Raw genomic sequence first — 20,623 nt, 5'->3', positions numbered from 1 at the left:
TGCGCATGATGGCGCCCGATTACTTAGAAACATGGTGTAGGAGATAAAGCTCAGTGCATATGCGCGCACGCTTGCGGACACCACTGGGTCCAGTATCTTGATCTACGAGTTAAGACGTTGTTGTAGTCGCGGACAGGTGTCGCCACAGGCATAATCACACATAGATAACTACGGACAATTACGAACGCACACGACGACTCATTCCGTTTCCGGCCTCGCCTGCAACAACAGTTCTTGTCACTTACCTAACATCATTGTCTAGATGACAACGGAAGCTTTATCGATAATAATAAATACGTTCACACTGCTGCCAAAAGCGAGCAATAAGCAGTTGCGTACAGGCTCGGGTAACGGTTAACTGGTTGCATACAGCGAAAAACAACGAAAGAGCGAGCTTACCGAAAGGTAGTTTTTCTCACTCTTCTTAATTTTCGTTTCTTCTTCGGATGCTGCTTTGAATAGGCGCGCATTTATCATTAGATATCTTCGAGATCGAAATAAACGGGTACGTTCGTAAAGGGCATCCTGTCACGCGCGACGTTCACCAGTTGATTGCTGATTCATTTATTTCTGATGCTAGAATACTATCAGATGTCAGCGGTGAGGATCAATACTGTCAGCAACAAATATCCTGATCATCACAAAATCAAAGGTATATTTCATCATTCACGCTAGAATCGGCTATATCCTAAATGGTGTTATACGCTCACAATCCCCATGCCCCTTGCCCTAGGTCTCTAGCGTCTGACTGCGGCGACCACTAGCGACTAGTTACTAAATGATCGAAGAGCAGCAGCGGCAACTCATGGTACCGTCTGCCTGCTTTTGCTTGCCCCTTTTTCGGTATCGCCTACTTTTGTCATGAAACAGCTACATCGTGTCGTTTCGTCTAAGAACTGCAATTCTCCGACGGTTATAATAATGTCTTGTAACGATGTCGCTGATTCGATTTCTGTTTCCCTGCTCCTAGCTTTTTATTGCGTCTTCTGCCGCCGCGCCTCTTGATTCGGCAATTTCAATGGTTGCGGCGACAGCGGTGGCAACGGTGACGGTTATAAGAAAGATAGCGATCACAGACGCACAGGCAGCAACAACAACAACAACAGCAGAAATGGTTTCCTCCGACGATTCCGAAGCCCCAGGGCGGAATCTGACAGTCCTGGTAACGGGGCTAGCAGCAACGATATCAACAGCTGCCACGACTGCTTCAGCGGAAGCAGTAATTGCAAAGAGGCAAGAGAGTCACAAATAGACATATGAATAGGCAAAGAAAGAGCGAACGAGAGCGAGACTTCAGCAGGAAAAGCAGGCCAAGGGGTAGGACAAACGCTGAACAGGCAGAGAGAGAAAAGGACCACACGGGCACATCAGCAGCGAAAGTAGAATCTGAAAATAACCGAGCTATTAACGGAACGACCAAGCATTGAGTTAGCTTGCAGGAAGACAGAAGACTCGGCAAGGATTTTTTTGTGGGCTTTTCTTCCGTTACCTTTGGTTTCAGTATCATCTCTTACCTCTGCTGCTATTGTTGCAACGGCTACAGCATCTTCGGGGTCTGCTCCGTCAACGCGCCGTCGATGGCAGTGCGTTAATCGGTTACTCACTTTTATCAGCGCTTCTCTGCCTCGTACTTTTTTTTTATCATTTATCGAGCGAAGAGCAGCAGTTCCTGTCACCCAGACATATATGACAATGCCAGCGGTAGCATAGAATAAAAATGAAATTAACAAAAAAATATGGATAGAGGGTGGACGGAAAAGTTATTCTTCGATTTATACGTGTGGCTGATGCACATCGATGCAATCTGTACGTATTACCGATGGGGAGGTGCCCGCAGTCGCGGCGTCGAACCGGCAGAAGCGGTTATTACAATTGTTCCTGCCGTCGCGTCGGCTATTTTTGAGATTGTAACACGTAGTAGTGCATCTAGCACCAGTCGTTGAGGTGATTCTGAAAATTCGGGTTTTTATGCTACTTGTGGCATGAACGTCATTGTTGCAGAGCAAGCAGCAGACGCCGTTTTTATAAGTCGAGGCATTATTTTGTGAAATTATCATGCTAATGTATGAGGCTAAAGTCGTTCAACGAGAAGGGAAACTTTTCTACTGTAAGAGCAGAAGACTGGCACAAACATGGCCTCCCGAACGTTACAAATTATTAGTGGTCTATTTCATACCCACGACCATAACTGCTTATAGTATGAAGAGTGACGCCTGTTGAAAAGAAATGAGGTCCAAACGTCACCCAGCGCTTCTCGGTAATATTAATAGCTAGAAAAAGATTGAAGTGGTTGGATTCTAAGAAGAGGCAAGTACAATTTTTCGAACCCCTTCAAGGTCGTTATATATTGTTAATGCTCAGATAATGCCGCGATGCAATTATAGAATGGATTAAGAACGCTCTATAGCGCTCGATTTGGAACATCGTACGTCTGTGAGGAGCTGCGGATAATCATATAGATATATATTATACATATATATATATGAACACATGGTTTTGATTTAACGCGCAGCAATGTTAACAATCGCAATTGACTAGTAATGATGGCCGGCCTATTATCAATATTTGAACAAGTAAAAAATTTATTCCTGTGCAGATTAAAACATACTAAATAATCTGTATCAAAAATATACTTCATGGAGTAAACTGATTTGTTAGTTGAAAAAACAAATAATTTTGCGCAGTATGTTAAAATTTCACACATATTAAAAACTGTCGTAAACGATTAAGCTGAGAAATCGAATACCACTTTAAGGTAGACATTTATATTGTTGCTCTTCGAGGACGAACCTACGCGAGTGATTCAAGGCCTTACCCTCTTTACTGGTTCTTCCGTTTGGGACACAGAGGTCGTTCATATAATAGCTTCGGATATTGTTGATATTTCTAAAAAATAAATTGCCAAAGCCAGCTCTCTACCGGTGGGTGAGCTGTGACATGGTCAATTTGAGGGCATTCGTGGAAAGAAAAAAGGTATTATGCAATTTGTAGAAAACTCATGACGCGATAATGTCAATTCAACACGATCATTAGATAGATGAGTGAAGACCTTTATTTTTTTGATAAACTATGTCTGTAGGCAGATGGCCGCATTGACGTGCACATGCAGCTGCAGATTTAAGTCCTGCCCCGCAACTTTTTGAAGGGGTATCACATTTAACTTAGCAGCCATCAGGGTTGTTAAGACCAAAACGAGGTGGTTGATTCCTCTTTCAATGTGCGTATCGGAAATTAACGCCTCAGAGTTTCTGAACAGATCGACAATCAACTGGCGAAAAATTAACGTACTTGTCATCCATTATTGCTGGCCAGGATCCATAATGGATTTAGCCAAAGTAAATATTAGCGCCCGCCGTTGTTATTCTCTGATATTCTATCAAAGCGTTCCACTTATCTTGCGGCAGCAGGTGCTGAACTTTCCCACGCTAATTATTATCTGTTTATACTACGATCAAGTTGTCACTAGTCCATTGTAGTGATTCTGATACTCTAAAACGAAACCGATATCGATTTTTTGAACTTACGTAAATGTTATATTTTCGATTTCTATGTGTCTTGAGTGCTACGAGTTTTAGGCAGCTCGAGATACAGCCTATATGGGTGTTTTTTAAAAAAAATGTTAGCTAGAAAAAAATAAATATTCAATACCAAGGCAGGCATTGCTTGTTTCTTTAGATAATTCGGTATTCTAAAGCTAAGAAAAGTAAGTAATTTTTACATTGGGATATTTCGCAATTTTTTAATCGAAAATTGTCCGAAAAGCTCATTTTGTCTGACAGGATGCTGCCACGTACTTATAAAAAGACATCTATACGTTTGAGAGGAGGGCGGGTGAGGGTGGAAGGTTTGGGCTGTACAATGAGCTGTATAGAGCTCAACACTAACTCCGAATACAATAATCTTTTTCTTCCACAGTCGTACGATGACTGGCTTGCTCCTTTCCATGACTGGCAGCAGGCATAAGCCTAACTGTGTCTTCCTTCACTCTTACATGCTCATCACTCTCCAGAAAACGGAAAGTCATTCTAAATTATTCCTCGTGTTGCTATAGCAAGATAGCAACGCTTGCCAGGCCATTAATAAGCTCTCTCCCTTGTGGTCTAATTCTGCTGTTACCCCTACTGCAATAAGGGTCTGCATGGAGGCAATGTTGTCAAATGCGAACATTTGTGCGGGGCACATGGAAGGTGCTTTACATTGACTGACTCGAAATACCGACTAACTTCATCGCTGCCAGCTATCAATTCTGATAGAGCCTTCGCTAGATGACCGTTTGATTGGCGTTTGCTGGACAGGGGAAAATCGACGTTAGCAGGCATTGTACGACAACGGAGGCTATAGAAAGGGACTCTAGCATCAACAGAACGACCACTGGGAATAGCGGTCCTCGTCGAACTGTATAACAGAAAAAGAAGCAAGCCAATTGAATTCCACTATCCACGTATATATTGACCGCGTCACAAAATAGGCTAACGGCCATCAAAGCGCACCGCCTTTTTTACTGCTGCTTTCGAGGCATTCATCAAGAATTGCACCCTACACAGGGCCATGTCTATGCCGAAGTCACATGAAGTATTCGATGTTACAGTAACTAAACAGAGTCGACATATGCGAGGTAGACACAGTAGAAAATCACTGGGTTGATACGCTGATGAAAACGGAAATCACCTACGTGACACAAAAACAAACGTGTGTAAATCTATAGAAAATAGTTACAACCCATTTACACCCGCTGTAAACAAACACAGCAGGGTGAGTGTAATGGGAGACAAAACGATGCATAAATAACCAACTGGGTAACAGTAACAAGGACGAGAGGCATTGGCCGTTGATCCTACTTATTCCGATGAACGTTTCAGTTTTTCGATTTGTTTTCTTGCTATGCTCTCCGTGTTCGATCTTGAATAACTACGAAAACTTCGTTCGGCTAGCGTAGTTCGCTAGGGGACGCGAAGGGAAGATTTAGTAATTAAACTGAATTATTTTACAACATATACTCGCGAAGTAGTCGAAGCCAGCGGCCTGGCGTAATAGGTCGTTTATTATTATGTAATTATGGAGGCCAAGACTTAATTGTTGTTGCATAGGGAGTAGGACGTGTAACAACAGGAATATATTTAGATTTTGGTTTAGTGTTATGTTCGTATAGAAAAGTATTAGAAGTCGCGGAGACCGGCGTCACAAGCAAAGCGAAAAAGCTGCCCATCGCACTGTGAGTAAAAGGCGAAGTTCGGCCGTGTAAAAGACTTTAGGTAGAACTAGGTAGTGTTATTTGCCCTACGGTACCGCGCTATTTAATTGGTCTATTAATAGATCAACGTGTCGATTTGGATTTTCCTATTCGAATTATAAATCCGGCGCAGATTTAGACAACCGGTTTCATATGGAAGCAAAAATTAGTACCATTCTATTTTTATCCTTACATTTTGTTAGAAGTCATTTGAACGAAATTTAAAAGCTATCTTGCCTAGCTATTCAAAATATATTCATACATGTTAAATCTAAAATGAACGATCACGATATATATATATATATATATATATATATATATATATATATAGCACGTCTATCGGAGATAGACGACGGACCTTTGTCATTTAACGTCATACTTTTTTTTTGTTTCGACAGATTCGTTGCGTCAACGTGCTCGGCATAGTCGACCAAATACATCTCGTGCCTCGTTGAGCTCCGTTGTATGCGAATCTGTTAAATTGCACCTGCAGTACTTATGCCTAAATAGCAAGAAACAGCATCAGACCTCCTCCTTTTTATTTTTTGTTTTGTTTTATTTTAGCAACGTCTATAATAAATATATCCACATTTGTATATGTACAAAGCCCTATCATTTAATAATAACAATTTTCCACAAAAATAGGCAACGCAGGAAGCTATATTGATCATTTTAGATCAACGGTATTCGTTCTTCTTCTGTTGTTTCCGAATACAAATTACATGAAGACGATTCCATAATGTCGATCAACTGTACCTGGCCACTGGTCGATATCATGCTCCAGCGAAATGTAAATATATATGATACCAACGAAAACGCTCCGGACGCCTTTAATCAGGCTTGATAGCCGTTGACCAAACGTTTTTGATTTCTGTTAGATTCGTTAAGCGACGACTGATTCATCGCCGCACTGACCTTTTTGTGCATCCTAGATCCAGTCTAAGCGCCTTTATGGCATTGCTGTTCTGTTGTTGCCTTCCAGCAACGGTTCATTGCTTCGTTAAATATCAGCCAGTCATCATCTGGCACTCTTTTTTCTTCCGTTGCTGCGGTGGCGGCTCCTGCATGACGGAAATATCTATTTACATGGTGTTGAATAGATAATTGCAGTCGCCATTATGTGTGTGTGAGCGTATTTTCGAGATCTACACACTTCTGTCCCTGTATTCGTGTGTGGCATGCTTGAATCGGTGTATGTGCGTGCATGAATATAAGTTTTTAATGATGGATTACACGAAGTGGTCATCTGCAATAACTTCGACGCAACAGATACCAATAAATTATTCCCCCCCATTGCATTAAGATACTGCAAGCGTATCCGGAGAAGGCGAGGGGTCACAGGGCGAACGATGGGAAACGACTCGTTAGTCGGCAGAATGATGTTATCAAAATTTGTCGTCATTGACATGCCGGCATTTATCATTCCTTGAATAGTGGCCCGGTTGTAGTTTGTCTTTTAGTTTTGCTTGAATAAGTGATGTCTTATTTATTGATGTTTGGTTAGCGGGATCCAGCTCGATATCTGAATATCGTAGGCATGCTTCAAGTGTCCTAATCATATTTCTGGAAGTTTTGAAGGGAACGCTTAAACCAACGTGTCGGGACTCATTTCGAGATAAATTACGAAATCAAACTTTATAATAAAAGTTGCGACGTGGCAGACATACGTTGCTACTTCACACTGCAAAAATTGGCAGCGCGCTTCCTCATTGCCAAGTATAATTATAATTAGTCCTATTTTTTTTTGCTTATTTTCCAGCGGTACGGTACGTTACCTTGCCTCGCTAATTAAGAGTAGCATCGTATGTGACCAATAAACGGTACATTTGCGCATCATAATCCCTACTGGCGAATTTGTTTATATTTTCATATATCACTTCGATAATAATGTAGGCACATTACTTTATTCTACTCATCGATTACAGGGCTCGCTAATGGAGAAGGACAACCAGCTATTTAGGCAGCTCCTTGATCTTCATGACTCGATAACGGATCTGCGGAAATCGCAGATTATCTCACCTCCCACGCCATCGGATATTGGTAACGTATGCAAGTATGGATGCCAAGCAATATATGAGTTCGTTAACTAAATTATAGTTTGAATATTGAATACATTTAGCTCTGTCGAAGATTCTAAATGGCCATTTGCCTATGTATCTCTGAAAAGCACGTGCCAGTAATGTTGTCAAACTGGGATTGATCACAGAGTACCTATTAAACGAGGTTCCCGTTCATTATCGACTGTACATTTCCGCTTTACTATGGAAGACTTATATAGCATATACTGAAGATACTATTTGTACGTTACAGCAGGATTCGTTTTTAATCAACGTGACTTAACTAGTCCATCACCACTCTCTATCGCCAAACACATCTAATTCTTACACTCGGACTCCGTTACGGTTTCAACGTCGTCTATCCTAATCATTCGTTATTTCAGTAATTCCTGCTCACTACAGCTACTTTGGTTCGATATCTCGTTCGAGCTCGTTCAGTTCATCGGAAAGCAGTGATACAACAGTGTCTCCAGCTTCATCCCCTGCCGGATCGCCCCTCACTCTGACGCCTTCAGCGACGCCATCGTCAACCCCATTGTCGACTCCATTGTCGACACCTGTTTCACCTTCGGCCATGTCGACAACTTCCTCCTCGCGAAGCTCGTACTCTGTAAAGCAAAGGTAGCACTGCTAGTGCTCTCCCTTAACCCCTTCCCTGATTCCTCTAACAAGTTCCCTTGGAAATAGTGCTGAAAAATTAGAGAAAACATAAGAAGCTCCGTTACGCTTTGGAGATGTGCATATCCAGAAAGTCTGTACAGCAAATACCTGCTAATGGAAGCTTCATGATCTCGAAAGTATCGTCTGCACATGCACAGTCGATACCTCGAAACATGCAGATCGTATGTGAAACCCGTACAGCGGTATTAAGACGATATTTACACCTTTTTATTTACTGTACACGTATGCCGAATGCATTGCATACTTCTTTGTTAAATTGTCGTTACTGTTTTCTTAGCATAAAGTTGATGTATTACAATTTGATAATATAATTGCTGTTGTTTAATAAGGTCTGCATTTCTTAAATTGGAGACAACAACTATAATTGGTAGCTATAACAAGCATTCTTTCTTGTACATCGTAGAAAAATTAGCCAGGTCTAGCACTATCTCCATTTCGGCGGCACGATATTTCAACGAACCTCGCCTGTGCCCGGTGACCCTATCATGGCATGGTTTTGCCTAATACAGGTTGTTGTTGGCAAGCACGATCCGGTTTAATTTAGCATCCTCCGAGCAGGGTTTAACCCAGAAATTCATTCGTTTGAGGTGCCAAAAAACGACTACATAGTAAAGGTTACAACTGGTACCGTTGCCAATAGATGGGTCATCGTCACAGACAAGGATGCGTTGAAATTTTTCGTCTTTCTTCTCCACCCATCTCTTCTTCCCGTCTGACCCCCCACCCCCAACCTCCGACCCCAAGAACGGTTTCCCACGCATCAGTCTTCAAAAATCGCACAGCGAACGAATTGAATAGGACGTCCTTTTCTACCCCAGCCTGCCGATGTATAGGCGAAGACCACACAGGGCGAAGTGCAGCAGCAGTACATCCCGGTTTGATTTTTCCTTTTATCCTCTGTGTTCCTGTTTTAACTTCCGGGCCGCATGAGCTAAGTAAACCGCCAAAGATTCTTGGGTGCCCGGCTTGCCAGCAGTTTGCTATCTTGACCTTTTATAATTTGTTTCATACAGTTACCTAGCTTAATCAAATTAAAGTAGAATAAAGAGGTTTAATAAAGCCAGTTAATTATCTAGTCCGATCAATTATTAGCTATCTATCTATTATCCGTATATATTTAATACACAGATTTGCAGCTGCTGGAAGCCCGAAAGGTTGATGGCGGACTCCGTTAACGGATCTGTGAGTCTCTCTCTATTTCTGGAAAGATCTGGGTGTTGCCGGTATTATGGAGTAGATCTGGTTTATGGTCTGTAACTTAATAGTCGATCGTTAGATTGGGTGGGAATTTTACATTTTTCGTGCAGGTATCGTCTTCTTTCCTAATACTAGTTTTTATCACATGTCCCCTTGTCTTTAACGTCAACCTGTATCAATTTTAAGCTGTTCGTCCGCCTAATTTATGTCTAAGTTTTTTATTTATTTGTTTATGTTTAATTCTGATGTTAACTTTGCAATATGTTATTGTCAGTGTCGTGTTCTACCCGGTAATTGTTCAATCGTCATCTTTGTAGCATTCGAGAACTTCTCGGTGGCAATTTTTTGTTGCCTCTCTCCTCGGGATGAGCTGTGGTATTTCATCTTTCTCGTGGCGTCCCCCACGTTCTTCGGTTGTTCTTTTTCTGCCTTTGCATTCGATTTTTCAAACAAATTCTTCACAACATGTCATGGTAATCGCTCTCAGCTGACTGTTTTCAAGGTGGCACACTTTCGATCATGATCGATGTTTTGGCTTATTGTTGTCTGCTCGAGATCCGAAGATTGTTTGATGAGTGTGGGCTTCCAGAGTTGGCGGAGTCCTGCAAAACCTTCGGTGATGGTTGATTGCGGTTGACACTTACCCATCTCGTTCTATTTCTCATGTGGGTCGGCGGTAATACATATGCGTGGTCTTGACCATGTCGGTTTTTCGTCGTCATAGTGGTTGTTGTTCGATGTCGACAGGGCTTCGGTAGGTGGGAACACTACATACAGCTAGATACGCCACTGACCGTCAACACGCCTGTGTGCCCTTCCACTTTCCCTAACATTCAACATGATTATTAGTACCCTACACATAACATGCATAAATACTTGCCATCAATAACAAGGTTATATGAGTTAACAATATTTGCGCACACTGGCTGGCAGCTCGCGGACGGCTGATAGATAGATATATATATATATATATATATAAAATGTTTCCGTGAACTTTGTCGTACCTTAGATAGACTTGATTGGCTGATTGATTGATGTAATTGGCTGGTTCATTGATTGATGGTTAATTAATACGACTTATTGATATGATGTCTTTGACTGATTAGTTGTTTTGTCCGTATTCGTACTCTGTATAAGTGTGTTTTTCTTACGTGTGTCGATAGGGTGAAGTGGTTTACGGTGCTATACGCCTGCAATTGCCGCTGCTCGAAAATTGTACAAGCCGACACTGATGCGTTAATCATACGATAGTAGCTAACGATGGTCGTGAAGTGTAATAATAGTATAGTACGTGTTAGGCCTGTACCGGTGACAGGTTGACATGCTATTCTGTTTGCGTCTCTAACAACAACGAAACGTGGGAGGCTGTGCTCGAACCCGTGCCCGAGCGTGCCGGGATCGAGCATGGCTTCATGCGTCCGCACATCCGCTAAAGATCAGTCACCTTTCTAATATTCTTCGTATGAATCTCATAGGTCAACCTGCTGTCGACGCTGTAGCGCCTATAGCCAACGGCAGAACAAGTGTCGCCAGCTATCGGGTTCGAGTTTCAGCCGCAAAAAACGCTCGTTCTCCATCTCCAACATCTCGTCAGGATCCGACTCCGGTTTCGAGCTGAAGCTTCACTCGGAGAGCGATCACGAAATCTTCGTGTGACATGACGTCGTCTAGGTATCGAGCATAACAATACAGTCACTGTAGCAGTTCCCTGATGTGGCACCGAAGCCTGGAAGATCGACAGCCATCGTTCGAGATAGCTTTGCGAATCATTCGGCAATCAAAACAGATGAAAGTTATGATTAGTATATTTATTATTAGGGTTTTGTTGCTGACTGGGAGTTGCTAGCCGATTGTAGATTGTACATAGCATGAGTGAGTTTCGAACGTGAGGCTTCTATTCCACGTTTGCTGATGATACAAATGATAGCAGTGATCGCGTTGACTAAGGTGAATACGATAGGTAACGAGGCAGCAATTCGAACATGAATGAGCTGGAAGCTTGAAGTAAACAAAGCAAGAGACGAAAGATCCTAGACTGGTCAAATAAACTTGAATAGCTGTTTTCTATTCGTCTCTACAACTTCTATTCTATCTACAGTTGTACAGCAGTGAACTCAAAGCAATAACCATAAGGAGAGAACAATCAATATTCATATAATACGAACAAATCCTTCTACTATAAACAACTGATATTTTTCTACAGTTAAGCCTAACGAAATACAACACCATATCAGCTCCATGCTTTCGCTTGTATCCGAGAGAATATTTGTTCTAGATGGGCGTGAACAGATAGCGTTGTTTTTGAACAAACGATGAAACAAAATAAAAGAAGGCTCGAAAACTGTAACGAAGCAAAATCGACAGCATAAATGGCTGTGCACGCAATAATTGAATTGGTCAACATACATAAATGGTTGAGTGCGGATGAAATGGATTGTTCTCCGATCTCTCCGTAGTGCGCGGAGAGCTCCGGAGTTTCCGCTTGTACAGCCAGTAGCTAAAAGCTCGAGCTGTGTGTGTGTTCGGGATCGCTCGAACTAACTCAATCTGCTGATAGTTCAGCTGAGAGGTGAGATTAATCAAAACAAAGATCCCCTCACTTTCCATAAGGATCCACTTTCGTGCGACTCACTTTTTCCCTTATTTTAGACTACACAACGTACACGAGCATATATAGATACGTCTATCACTGTAGGCTCTTTGAATGCATTTGTGAACACCGGATCACCGTGGATTACCTCAAGTTCAAAAAAACTTAGAAAAAATTGCTGGTTTCCAGTTCGTCCCACATACCCTAAAAGAACTGCATTATCACATGACATTTTACACGGATATTTAGTATCTGATCCTACACTTACCAGCAAAAGAGGTTTACCTCTGTAATAAAATATGGTCTAGGTTATTTTTGCGCTTAGTTGAAATGACGGACATGAATGTGGCAAGCTTATTGAGGTCATCCATGAGTGGCAAACAACAGCAGCTTCTAAAATATAGAATAAAACATGAAATTTGAAAATAACAGGACCTCTACGAAGCACCCTATTCGCCCCCTATGCCTTTTTCCCTCATAGGCATTAAAGTAGGGCCATTTGTAGCGCCGTAGCACTGTCAGGCTTTTTTATTGTAAATAGCAAATATCCCTTTCGTTCCTTAAACCCGCTATAACATTTTCATGGCTGTATTACTTCTTGCCAGTAGCAACACTACATGAATATTCAAAGTAATCAGTAGAACAGACGGCCGATGGAAGAATAAATCATTGTATGAGTTAATATTCAGACTGTGTGTGTTTCCTGCGATGAACTGTTTTCCTGTTATTAATAATAACAGTAAGTTTGTCAGGTGAATAAATCTACTTACATAGGATGCAGAAAAACTAAGTAGTTCCAGTTATATTGCATTCAGCCTGCTATTCACTCTCATTATAGTTCACTGCTTATGCCACCAGCAGTAAGGACTCTATTTGCTATGATGCTATCGTTTGTAAAATCTCGTACGATAAGGAAGCGTCGAAGCAAAAAAAATTATCAACGAATACGTGAAAATTCATAGGTGTAAGCACCCATGCGAAACCTTTTTTTCTCACAAATGAAAATGTCGAACTTTTCCAAAAGGCTATAGCTTTGGATAAGTATGCAATCCACATTATAAATTTTTATTAATTAGGTACGAAACATATGCTTTTGTCATCAAATATGAAGGTTCGTTCGAAGAAGGAGATAATACCCTTCATTACATTTCCCTACTGCATCTTAAGAGGAAATGCATTAAGAGAGGTCGTAAAATCTAGATCACCGTGTCCAATGAGAACATGAACTTCATAAATATATATTCGTCAACATTTGTGTTAGTACCATTGCGTAAAACTCTGATTCTACAATGTAATTGCAGAATAATCTTAGGTTTCAGCATTCGAAGAGCTTACTAAATAACGCAGATGATATAAAAAAGTACGACAGAAATCTCCTTGAATAGGGTTTAGAAGTGGTTAGAACGTGCTTAAATTTCTTCAGCTTTAAAGGAAAAAGATAGAACTTTGTAAACGATATGTTTCATTAATTTTGAGAAGTTTTTAAAGCTCACCCTCGGAACTAACCCAGGGAACACTTCGCTACGACTCATATATGACACTTCTTGCTAGTAAATGTATCATTTATCCAACTGCTTATTCAGGCAGAAGCTTGTATGTGTAGTTTCGAAAAAGCTTGTAAAAGCCCTTTTGTGCCTACGTTCTTTGGCTCTGCATGCAGGCAAGTAAGTGAAATTTGATGGAGTAGTGTATATCGTAATTTATAAGTCAGAATTAGAAAGTGGAAAAATATGCCAAGTTTAATTGCAGAAAGCTAAATTGTTTTGCTAGAAGTCGCTACATTAGGGTCACGTACCTTACCAAACAAATAAGAAGTAGCGATACTGCGTGAAGTTTGTACAAGAAAGTAATATATGTCGAAAACACCGACATACGATAAAGGCGAATTTTACTGCAAAACAAAACAAATCTAGTTGCTTTCCCAAACTATTTAACGCCAAAGCGCCAACAATAGGTTTCAGTTCTTGACAAAAACCTATTACCCAAGTGAGTCATAAGTTCCGGTGGTTCTGGAGTCTATTGGTGGTTGCTACGCGAGCTCGGCCACCTAGCTACGCAATATGTTTCTCCAGCGTTGTTGATCTTTTGTGGTAGCATAGGAGACATTTCTCCTTTACAAGCTCAAGGGAGAGAGAGCTGTATTGATTCATTATAGGGTGCAGGCCTTGCTACTCTCTTAGCCATCATTAAAAGAGCTTGAACGATGCACCTCGTGTCATCTAAAAAATACCTAGCGGCTTAGGTAAACGTCGGACGTAAAGCATGAAAAAATATATATAACAATGGCTTCTATCAACCTGGTCTGAAGCTATGCTTAATGACAGTATCGGCAGTGAAACTCGAAACATTGTAGTCTATATATATTTACTCAGAATTTTCCTCTAAGCCTAAATCTTTAAGCACAGCGTTACGAGTCGATGAAAGAAGATCAACTGGCTCAATTAATTTGAAGTCACCCTTCGGATTATCGATATCTCCTAACGCATTATGCCCCATGTGTAGCTGTCATCTACGGCAAAAATTCTGCCGCAACCGCTGAGTCACTTTCCAGCCGCCCGTGCTGCTACATAAGGCTAAAAATCGTTATATGCTTTAGTGGTATCCCGCCATTCAACTCATGATCTCGGGCTCTTCTTGCTTCCAACTTCCCATTTGCTACATTTTTGGCTTTTTAAAGTGCCAAATAACAAACCAGTAAGGCGCGTCGTGCGTCGTCATCCGTTGTCAAGTGACAATAAAAACAAACCCTCAACGAAGCGTTGTCAGCTCCGGAAAAATCACTTTGGAAAGTTGCTGTGTCATGTCCGCGATCAAGTTCCTGATCAGTATCCCAGGATTTCCTTTTGGAATGGCCGCCTATCTCCGCTGTCACTCCTCTATGGTGTCCTATTCCGCTTATTTTATTCGTGTCGACGCTTTTTTCCTTTGATTTTCAGATTTCGGGTTAATGTGTCATCTACTGTCAATGCTGCAAAGGTGCTGATCGTATGATACCCTTGTATAATGCAGAGTGCAGCGATTTTCTGAGTCTTGCGAAGTAGGTCTCTGTCTTTCTCCGGATATGATGCCTTCTTTATCCACACTGAAGCTCCGAACAGGTTGATCGATTCCATGACCAATACTAATAGTCGACGACGATCTTTGTCCATAGCTGTTTAGGAAGATCCTCACTACCGAATTTCGACTTTTCTTGGAGTAGTTGTAGCTCTTCTTTCTATTTATTTGGTGCGACCTTAAATAAACTAGCATTGAATGTTTTGTTCAAATATATTCCCTATGTCTTTCGCTTTAATATCTGGAGCTGTTGACGCAACGTTCAGCCCACGTATAGATGCAAGTTTCGCATCTCTTCTATTGACCATTTGTTGACTATTTCATTCCTCATTGAAGCGACAGGACTGCTACGATTGCAGCTGACCTGTATCACTTTGATATGATTGATCCTTGCAGGTGAGGGTAAACGCTTCGACGATTCTTGAGGAGCCTCTCGATCTTTTTATCCTACACTATTGGTCGCTACTTTTTTGCTTTTTTCCGCAGTCGCCCCTGGTTAGCTGTTGTCTTCGCTTATTTGTTCTGCGTTGCTCTCGTTTCGCCGTGTTTCGATTAACTCCTTATGCTTCCGGCAAGGCATCGAGATGACTACATGTCACTTCACATTACGTTCATAGCAACGGGAAGATCGATTGCGATTGTTCGCTAAGCGACCAATTCTGTCACACTTAATGTACCTCTTTCTCTCAACTTTGAATTCTCAAGCGACCTAGCCAATTCTTTGGTAGAATTGATACTGTTTTTACTGCATAACAGCTGAAACTTGCTATATGGGGTTTCTCGTACTCCAGTAGCTTCTAAGCTGCGCTAAGCGGCATAGTAGTGAAGCAGTACTGGGCACCGTTTCTTCCTATTTTCTTATACGTTTTCCCTTGTACACGTGTTTCTTTTATTTTAAAAATTAAAATACTCAATCTTAATAATTGACCCCTTTTTCTGTTCTACTAATTATTGTAAGAGGTCTTGGCTATTTGCTAGCTGTGATCTCTGTATGGCGGCCGGTCATCCGCGAACATCCTTCTAGTGAGCATTTTAGTGAAGCTGACAATCTTCGAAGATATGTATAAACGAGACTCCTTTTTTGAGTATTTTGCTCTGCCTCATACGTTTTCCGAGAGTCTCGAGGAATTCAAAGACCTTAGCAACCACTATTCAAGATCTGATGGTCTACTGCTGATCAACCAGGAACTGGTCACCCCATCTAGTATTACCGCAAGAGCATCGCTGCTGCGAATGATGCCAATTCCTTCTACTGGCGACTCTTTTTGCAGCCACGGCAAATGAATGCACAATAAAGGACTGTAAAATAATCTTATTTTTTTTTCTTAACTATCTGTGGTTATCACGACTCTGATCTCTCGTGCTGCCAGAATGCTTTTTTTTCTAACGTTGTGTGTTTTAATAAAGTGTAAGGCACAATACTACTTCCCAGTAATTGATCACCATGGTCACCTTCTCTAGCGTCTTTATTTCGCCAAAAACGATCCCTGCTGTCTGTGTTTCCTTCTAAATTCTACTCGCAATGAAATGTCTAATTGATTACTATGTCTACCACAGATATGAGGTTACTGCATGTTAGTAAGTAAAATTAGGCAAGTTATGTCTAGTTTTTTTTAAGCTCCTTTTCCTTTTCTAAGAGTGCCATCGTTTAACTACGAGCGTGTCTAGTCGATCAGTCACTGCTGAGAAATTCAATTAAGCGCAACCGCTTTTCTTTTGCATTTTTTTATTTACCACTTTCGTTTTTATATCTTCTTCTAATCAACAAACTGTTATCTCCAGGTACGTAATCTCAATTTTAATAGTCAATCCTTGCATACTGTCGCACTATTTCCTCATTACTTTCAGCCTATCTACGGATTTATTGAATTTTTCACTATATGTATATGCAAGCTGGCAAGTTGCTGGTTAATAGCTAAATATCTTTTTTTCTCATTATTTCTTTGTCCCATTTTATTTGTAGCAAGTGCAAAAGCAATTTATGGCTTGTACAGGTAGTCCTAAAGAACGCTTCAGCATGCTTCACTTTCTTTTAGGACTCTCGGAATTTTTGGTCTTCGTCAGGTTTTAACCCGCTTCAATAAGCTGTGTCGGAAACAGGTAAAGATTCGTCCTCATCTTCTATTTTACCGTTTGTTATCTCATCATCGCAGCAAGAGTCTCGTCCTTCCTCCACACCTAGGCAGTCTCTAGCCCTGATTCACTTTCGGGAATAGTCCTTAGGATAGCGCCTGTTCGTTCGAAAGGATCTATCTTTTACCAACGTAGGCGACTCGCGCTTTATTAATTATCTGTTATAATTTACGTATTTTATTCTATTTATTAATTTCTATTGATTTTCCCGAGGTTTCATTATCGCGAACGTATGGCAGTGCTCGTACAAAATACTAACTGTAAGTGTGGTTGTAGTCACCAACTGATTATCATTTGGAAGAATTCTATAGCTGTATTGCCGTTATGTTCAGCAGCCAGTTAGCAAGGCCTGTTCACGCAATATGTAAAGCTAGGCATCTAGGACATAGAATATGGCGTCTCTAGATTCCTCTCGAAGGTAGTCTATTATGTGTGCTGAAATAGATTCGACGTAAGTATCGCCGTTAGGAACTCCATCACACGGCTAGCTGCCAGCACAAAACGCGGTGTGCCCATGTCGGGTTCAAATTTAAACTACGACGTATCCCTCGGATCATTAGACATCACGTAACCATTACAGGGACATTAGACGTTAACCATAAGCTCCCGGTGCGTATTTCGTCCATCATTTATTGAAGTGCGACGACGATGCCACGAGTGTACATAGTAGTGGTAAAAGGCATTTCATACGCAATGAGACAGCTCTGAAGACGACCAAACGCAATGTTGTGTTTCCCCAATGTGTGTGTGTAGTAGAAATTTTCTATTATTGCTACTTTTTTTCGTCGACGCTACGATAGAGACCCAGCTTATTTTTGGTCACCGATATAATTACAAAAATCATCAATGCATATCGATAGTTTGTGGCATTAGAAGGCGGAAGAATAAAAATAATAACATAAAAAATGGCCTTCGCAAGTGTTAGTTTACGACGATCTAACCGCATTAGCTAGTTGGCCACACCGCAGTGATTCGGCAGCCAGCAGAGTACTGCAACGCTAACACACGGATCGTATATGGCGTTGGCTGGACCTATACAGCGAACTTTTTTTCCCTTTCAACCATGGACTTGACATCCTAAACCCTTGTGTTGACCACATTTATCTATATTTGTTGTAAAACTTTTACCAAAAGTTTATAAATATCTCGATTTGTGGACATTATTCATTGTAACAATTTGGTCGGTACACCGAGCGAAACGTTTGTGCTATTTTGTGCCATCATTTCGCTGAACAAATACAGATCGACGCGGTCCTGTACTCGCAAATTTGTACATAAATTACACTTTATTTATTCGAAGGAAAATACTTCGTTTATTTGAAATCCCTAGCATTTAATATTTTTCTATTACTTAGTAGTAGTTAATCACCATGCACACATCTTAGCTTAGGGAGTTCCTTTGTTAAACAGCGGAGCTGGATTGAAATTTGTGTGTATCTTCAGCTGCCATCGCTGATAAATTCCACTCACTTTTTTTTTGTAGAAATCTTTCGTCTATGTGGCTTCCAGTGTCTATCGAAACTTGCTTTAATGGACATTTCTGTTACTCGTATAGACCATCTGCAACGAAGCTTTTGTGTTACAAAGTACAACGAAAATTTAATAGACACCTCATTCGTCAGAAGACGAATTCGCGTAATTTTGAAGCCATCCAAAGTAAGAGTGTTTCCGAGAGCACTAATTTCAACTCTATATACCGATGCAGTGCATCTTCAACAAAATAATCGAGAGGGTGGTTACGATGAACCAAACAGTGTCTCCAATATGGCGTCGGTTCGCCATCGCGATGCACAAAGATACCTCTCTAAACAATGTCAATTAGAGACGATTTTTTCTTGCTGATTATAATAAGATTGAGCAATTTTCCTAGTGAAAACGGTCTATCGAGAGAGATGAGGACGAGGCAAACATTTCAAAAGTAAAATACTCATCGAGTTACTAAAGTTGAACGACAAATAGAATACTAATGGCTAATAGAACATTGATATAAAACTGGGTTTACTAAAAAAAAAAAGGACCATATGTAATGAGGCCACCGCAATTAAATAAGGAAGGCTTTTCTTCAATGCACGATTACTATTGTACGGTTAATCAGACTGATTTGTTTTAGACTAAATTGATCATCTAGGGTCCTCGACCAGTTTTTTCATCTCTCTCGATCAGTTTTTATTATGATCTACTAGTGCCACAGGGCGGTGCATTCAAATCAAAAGAAAGCCTTGGTTGGCTATTTGTCGCTATTGCCATACGTTTATCTACTTCATCTGATATCAGATGAAAACCAGTAATTTATAGAACTAAACAATAAGCTCATCATGGTGAACAATGCAATGTCATTTTAGAAATATGAGGGTGGGTAAGTTATCTTACTTTTCCGCGCTGTGCAGACTGTTATCCACAAGGAACCCTACGGTACTTGTAATCGGCAGCATTCGTTATCCCCAGTTTTTGTGTAGCCTCTGTAAAATCGGAAGCAGTCTTTTACATAAGGTAAATCGAGAGATTCTCTACAGGCTTTAGGGATTAAAATACCTAAAAATTCATCAATTTAAGGTAAATTTACTCGAAAAGCAATTATTGATTCACGACGGCTTTTTTTTGCATAGAAATTGGCGGCAATTCTAGACACTTGTCCTGCAAATTGGCTCGTCCAGATAAGCTCTAACGGTCAGTCGTTTTGCACCTTGTGGCATTTTTCAAGCCTTTTGGCCGCTTTGAACCCTTATATTTTTAGGTCTTTCGTCCTGCTATCAGCGCAAAGTTAATTTGCATCGAAATTTTCCGAATATAGATTATATGAGCAACACCTTGGCGAGTTTACGCCTACCTTGTGGCTTTACGTAGTGTCTTTGTGGCTTAACGCGTAGTCACTGTTGAAACGTTATTTGCGGGTACAGGAAGAAATATCTATTTAGTGGTTTAGGTCATGAATTAAAGCTGTAGATAGTGGTTATATTAAATAAACGTGGCCGCCAGAAATGTTGTTTCTGCCATTTTTGTTTGGGTACAGCTTTAGAAACAAACCGTAAGAGAAACTGTCACTTTAGACGAGTTATTTTGTAAACATCAGATAATGTCGATACGATTCATTGGAGTAGCAGTCTACTTGAATTGCGCTGTGGTACCGTGTTGCATCGTAGGCAGGCCTGTATTTTATTTGAACGTCGCCCCCACATCCGTCCATCCATCCATTGTAGAAACGTAGATATGCTCGTACGAATATTTCACATTGAAAATTCTCGGCTGATAAGATAGGCTTAAGTTCAAGTTTTCATTATTAATAGCGGACCAATTGCAAGACAAGAAAATACGAAGGCTAATGCTCGATGTTTAATTAGATAGATAACGTGCTCCAGTTTTCTATTCGGTGGGAGCCTGATAAGTTCGTAATTGCGCCTTGTGCGGCGCGAACTCAGTATTGCAATAGGAGTTATAAATGGACAGACATTTTTAGTGCGCCCAGTGGTGCACCTCCTGATTGTTTTACGATTGAAACAAAAAAAATACATATATACCCAGTTCTATACTATATGCATATATACTCCCTGACGTAGAAGAGCATCGCAGATTCCTTGCCCAAGCGGTGGCTGAAGCTTGTTTCATGCATACCTGTTTCTTCCTTGACGTGAAATAGTGTATTTTTTTCATCTAATCTATTATATTTTCCGTACGTTTTCACTA

General features: G+C 40.8%; 1 protein-coding gene and 1 long non-coding RNA gene across 5 annotated transcripts in view; one reads left to right on the top strand and one right to left on the bottom strand.

The window, feature by feature from the left end:
* Positions 1–12,443, top strand: part of LOC111244067 (uncharacterized) — a 163,684-nt gene extending 151,241 nt beyond the window's left edge. Inside the window, exons 2-4 of one of the 3 annotated variants that reach the window (XM_022790659.2) lie at positions 7,156–7,270; positions 7,671–7,908; positions 10,641–12,443. In XM_022790659.2, coding sequence (XP_022646394.1) covers positions 7,156–7,270; positions 7,671–7,908; positions 10,641–10,821 — 534 coding nt within the window. In that variant the 3' untranslated portion in view covers positions 10,822–12,443. Of the gene's footprint in view, positions 1–7,155; positions 7,271–7,540; positions 7,909–10,640 lie in introns of those variants that run through there. The other 2 variants (XM_086978969.1, XM_086978970.1) reach the window with 2 other exon arrangements.
* A 4,075-nt stretch (positions 12,444–16,518) lies between these two features.
* LOC147757355 (uncharacterized) lies at positions 16,519–20,588 on the bottom strand. 2 transcript variants are annotated; one of them, XR_015320178.1, is made up of 3 exons: positions 19,313–20,588; positions 18,413–18,502; positions 16,519–17,040 (listed from the first exon to the last, which is right to left on the bottom strand). It is a non-coding gene; the product is annotated as an uncharacterized LOC147757355 (long non-coding RNA). The 2 variants fall into 2 exon arrangements; XR_015320177.1 differs by lacking the exon at positions 16,519–17,040 and having other exon boundaries at positions 18,228–18,502.
* Positions 20,589–20,623: the final 35 nt, after the last annotated feature.

The sequence above is a fragment of the Varroa destructor genome, unplaced genomic scaffold (genome assembly GCF_002443255.2).
Source record: "Varroa destructor unplaced genomic scaffold, Vdes_3.0 BEIS01000002.1, whole genome shotgun sequence".
NCBI lineage: Eukaryota > Metazoa > Arthropoda > Arachnida > Mesostigmata > Varroidae > Varroa > Varroa destructor.
The sequence above is the reverse complement of the archived record's forward strand: the minus strand, read 5'-3'. Positions and strand labels throughout refer to the sequence as shown.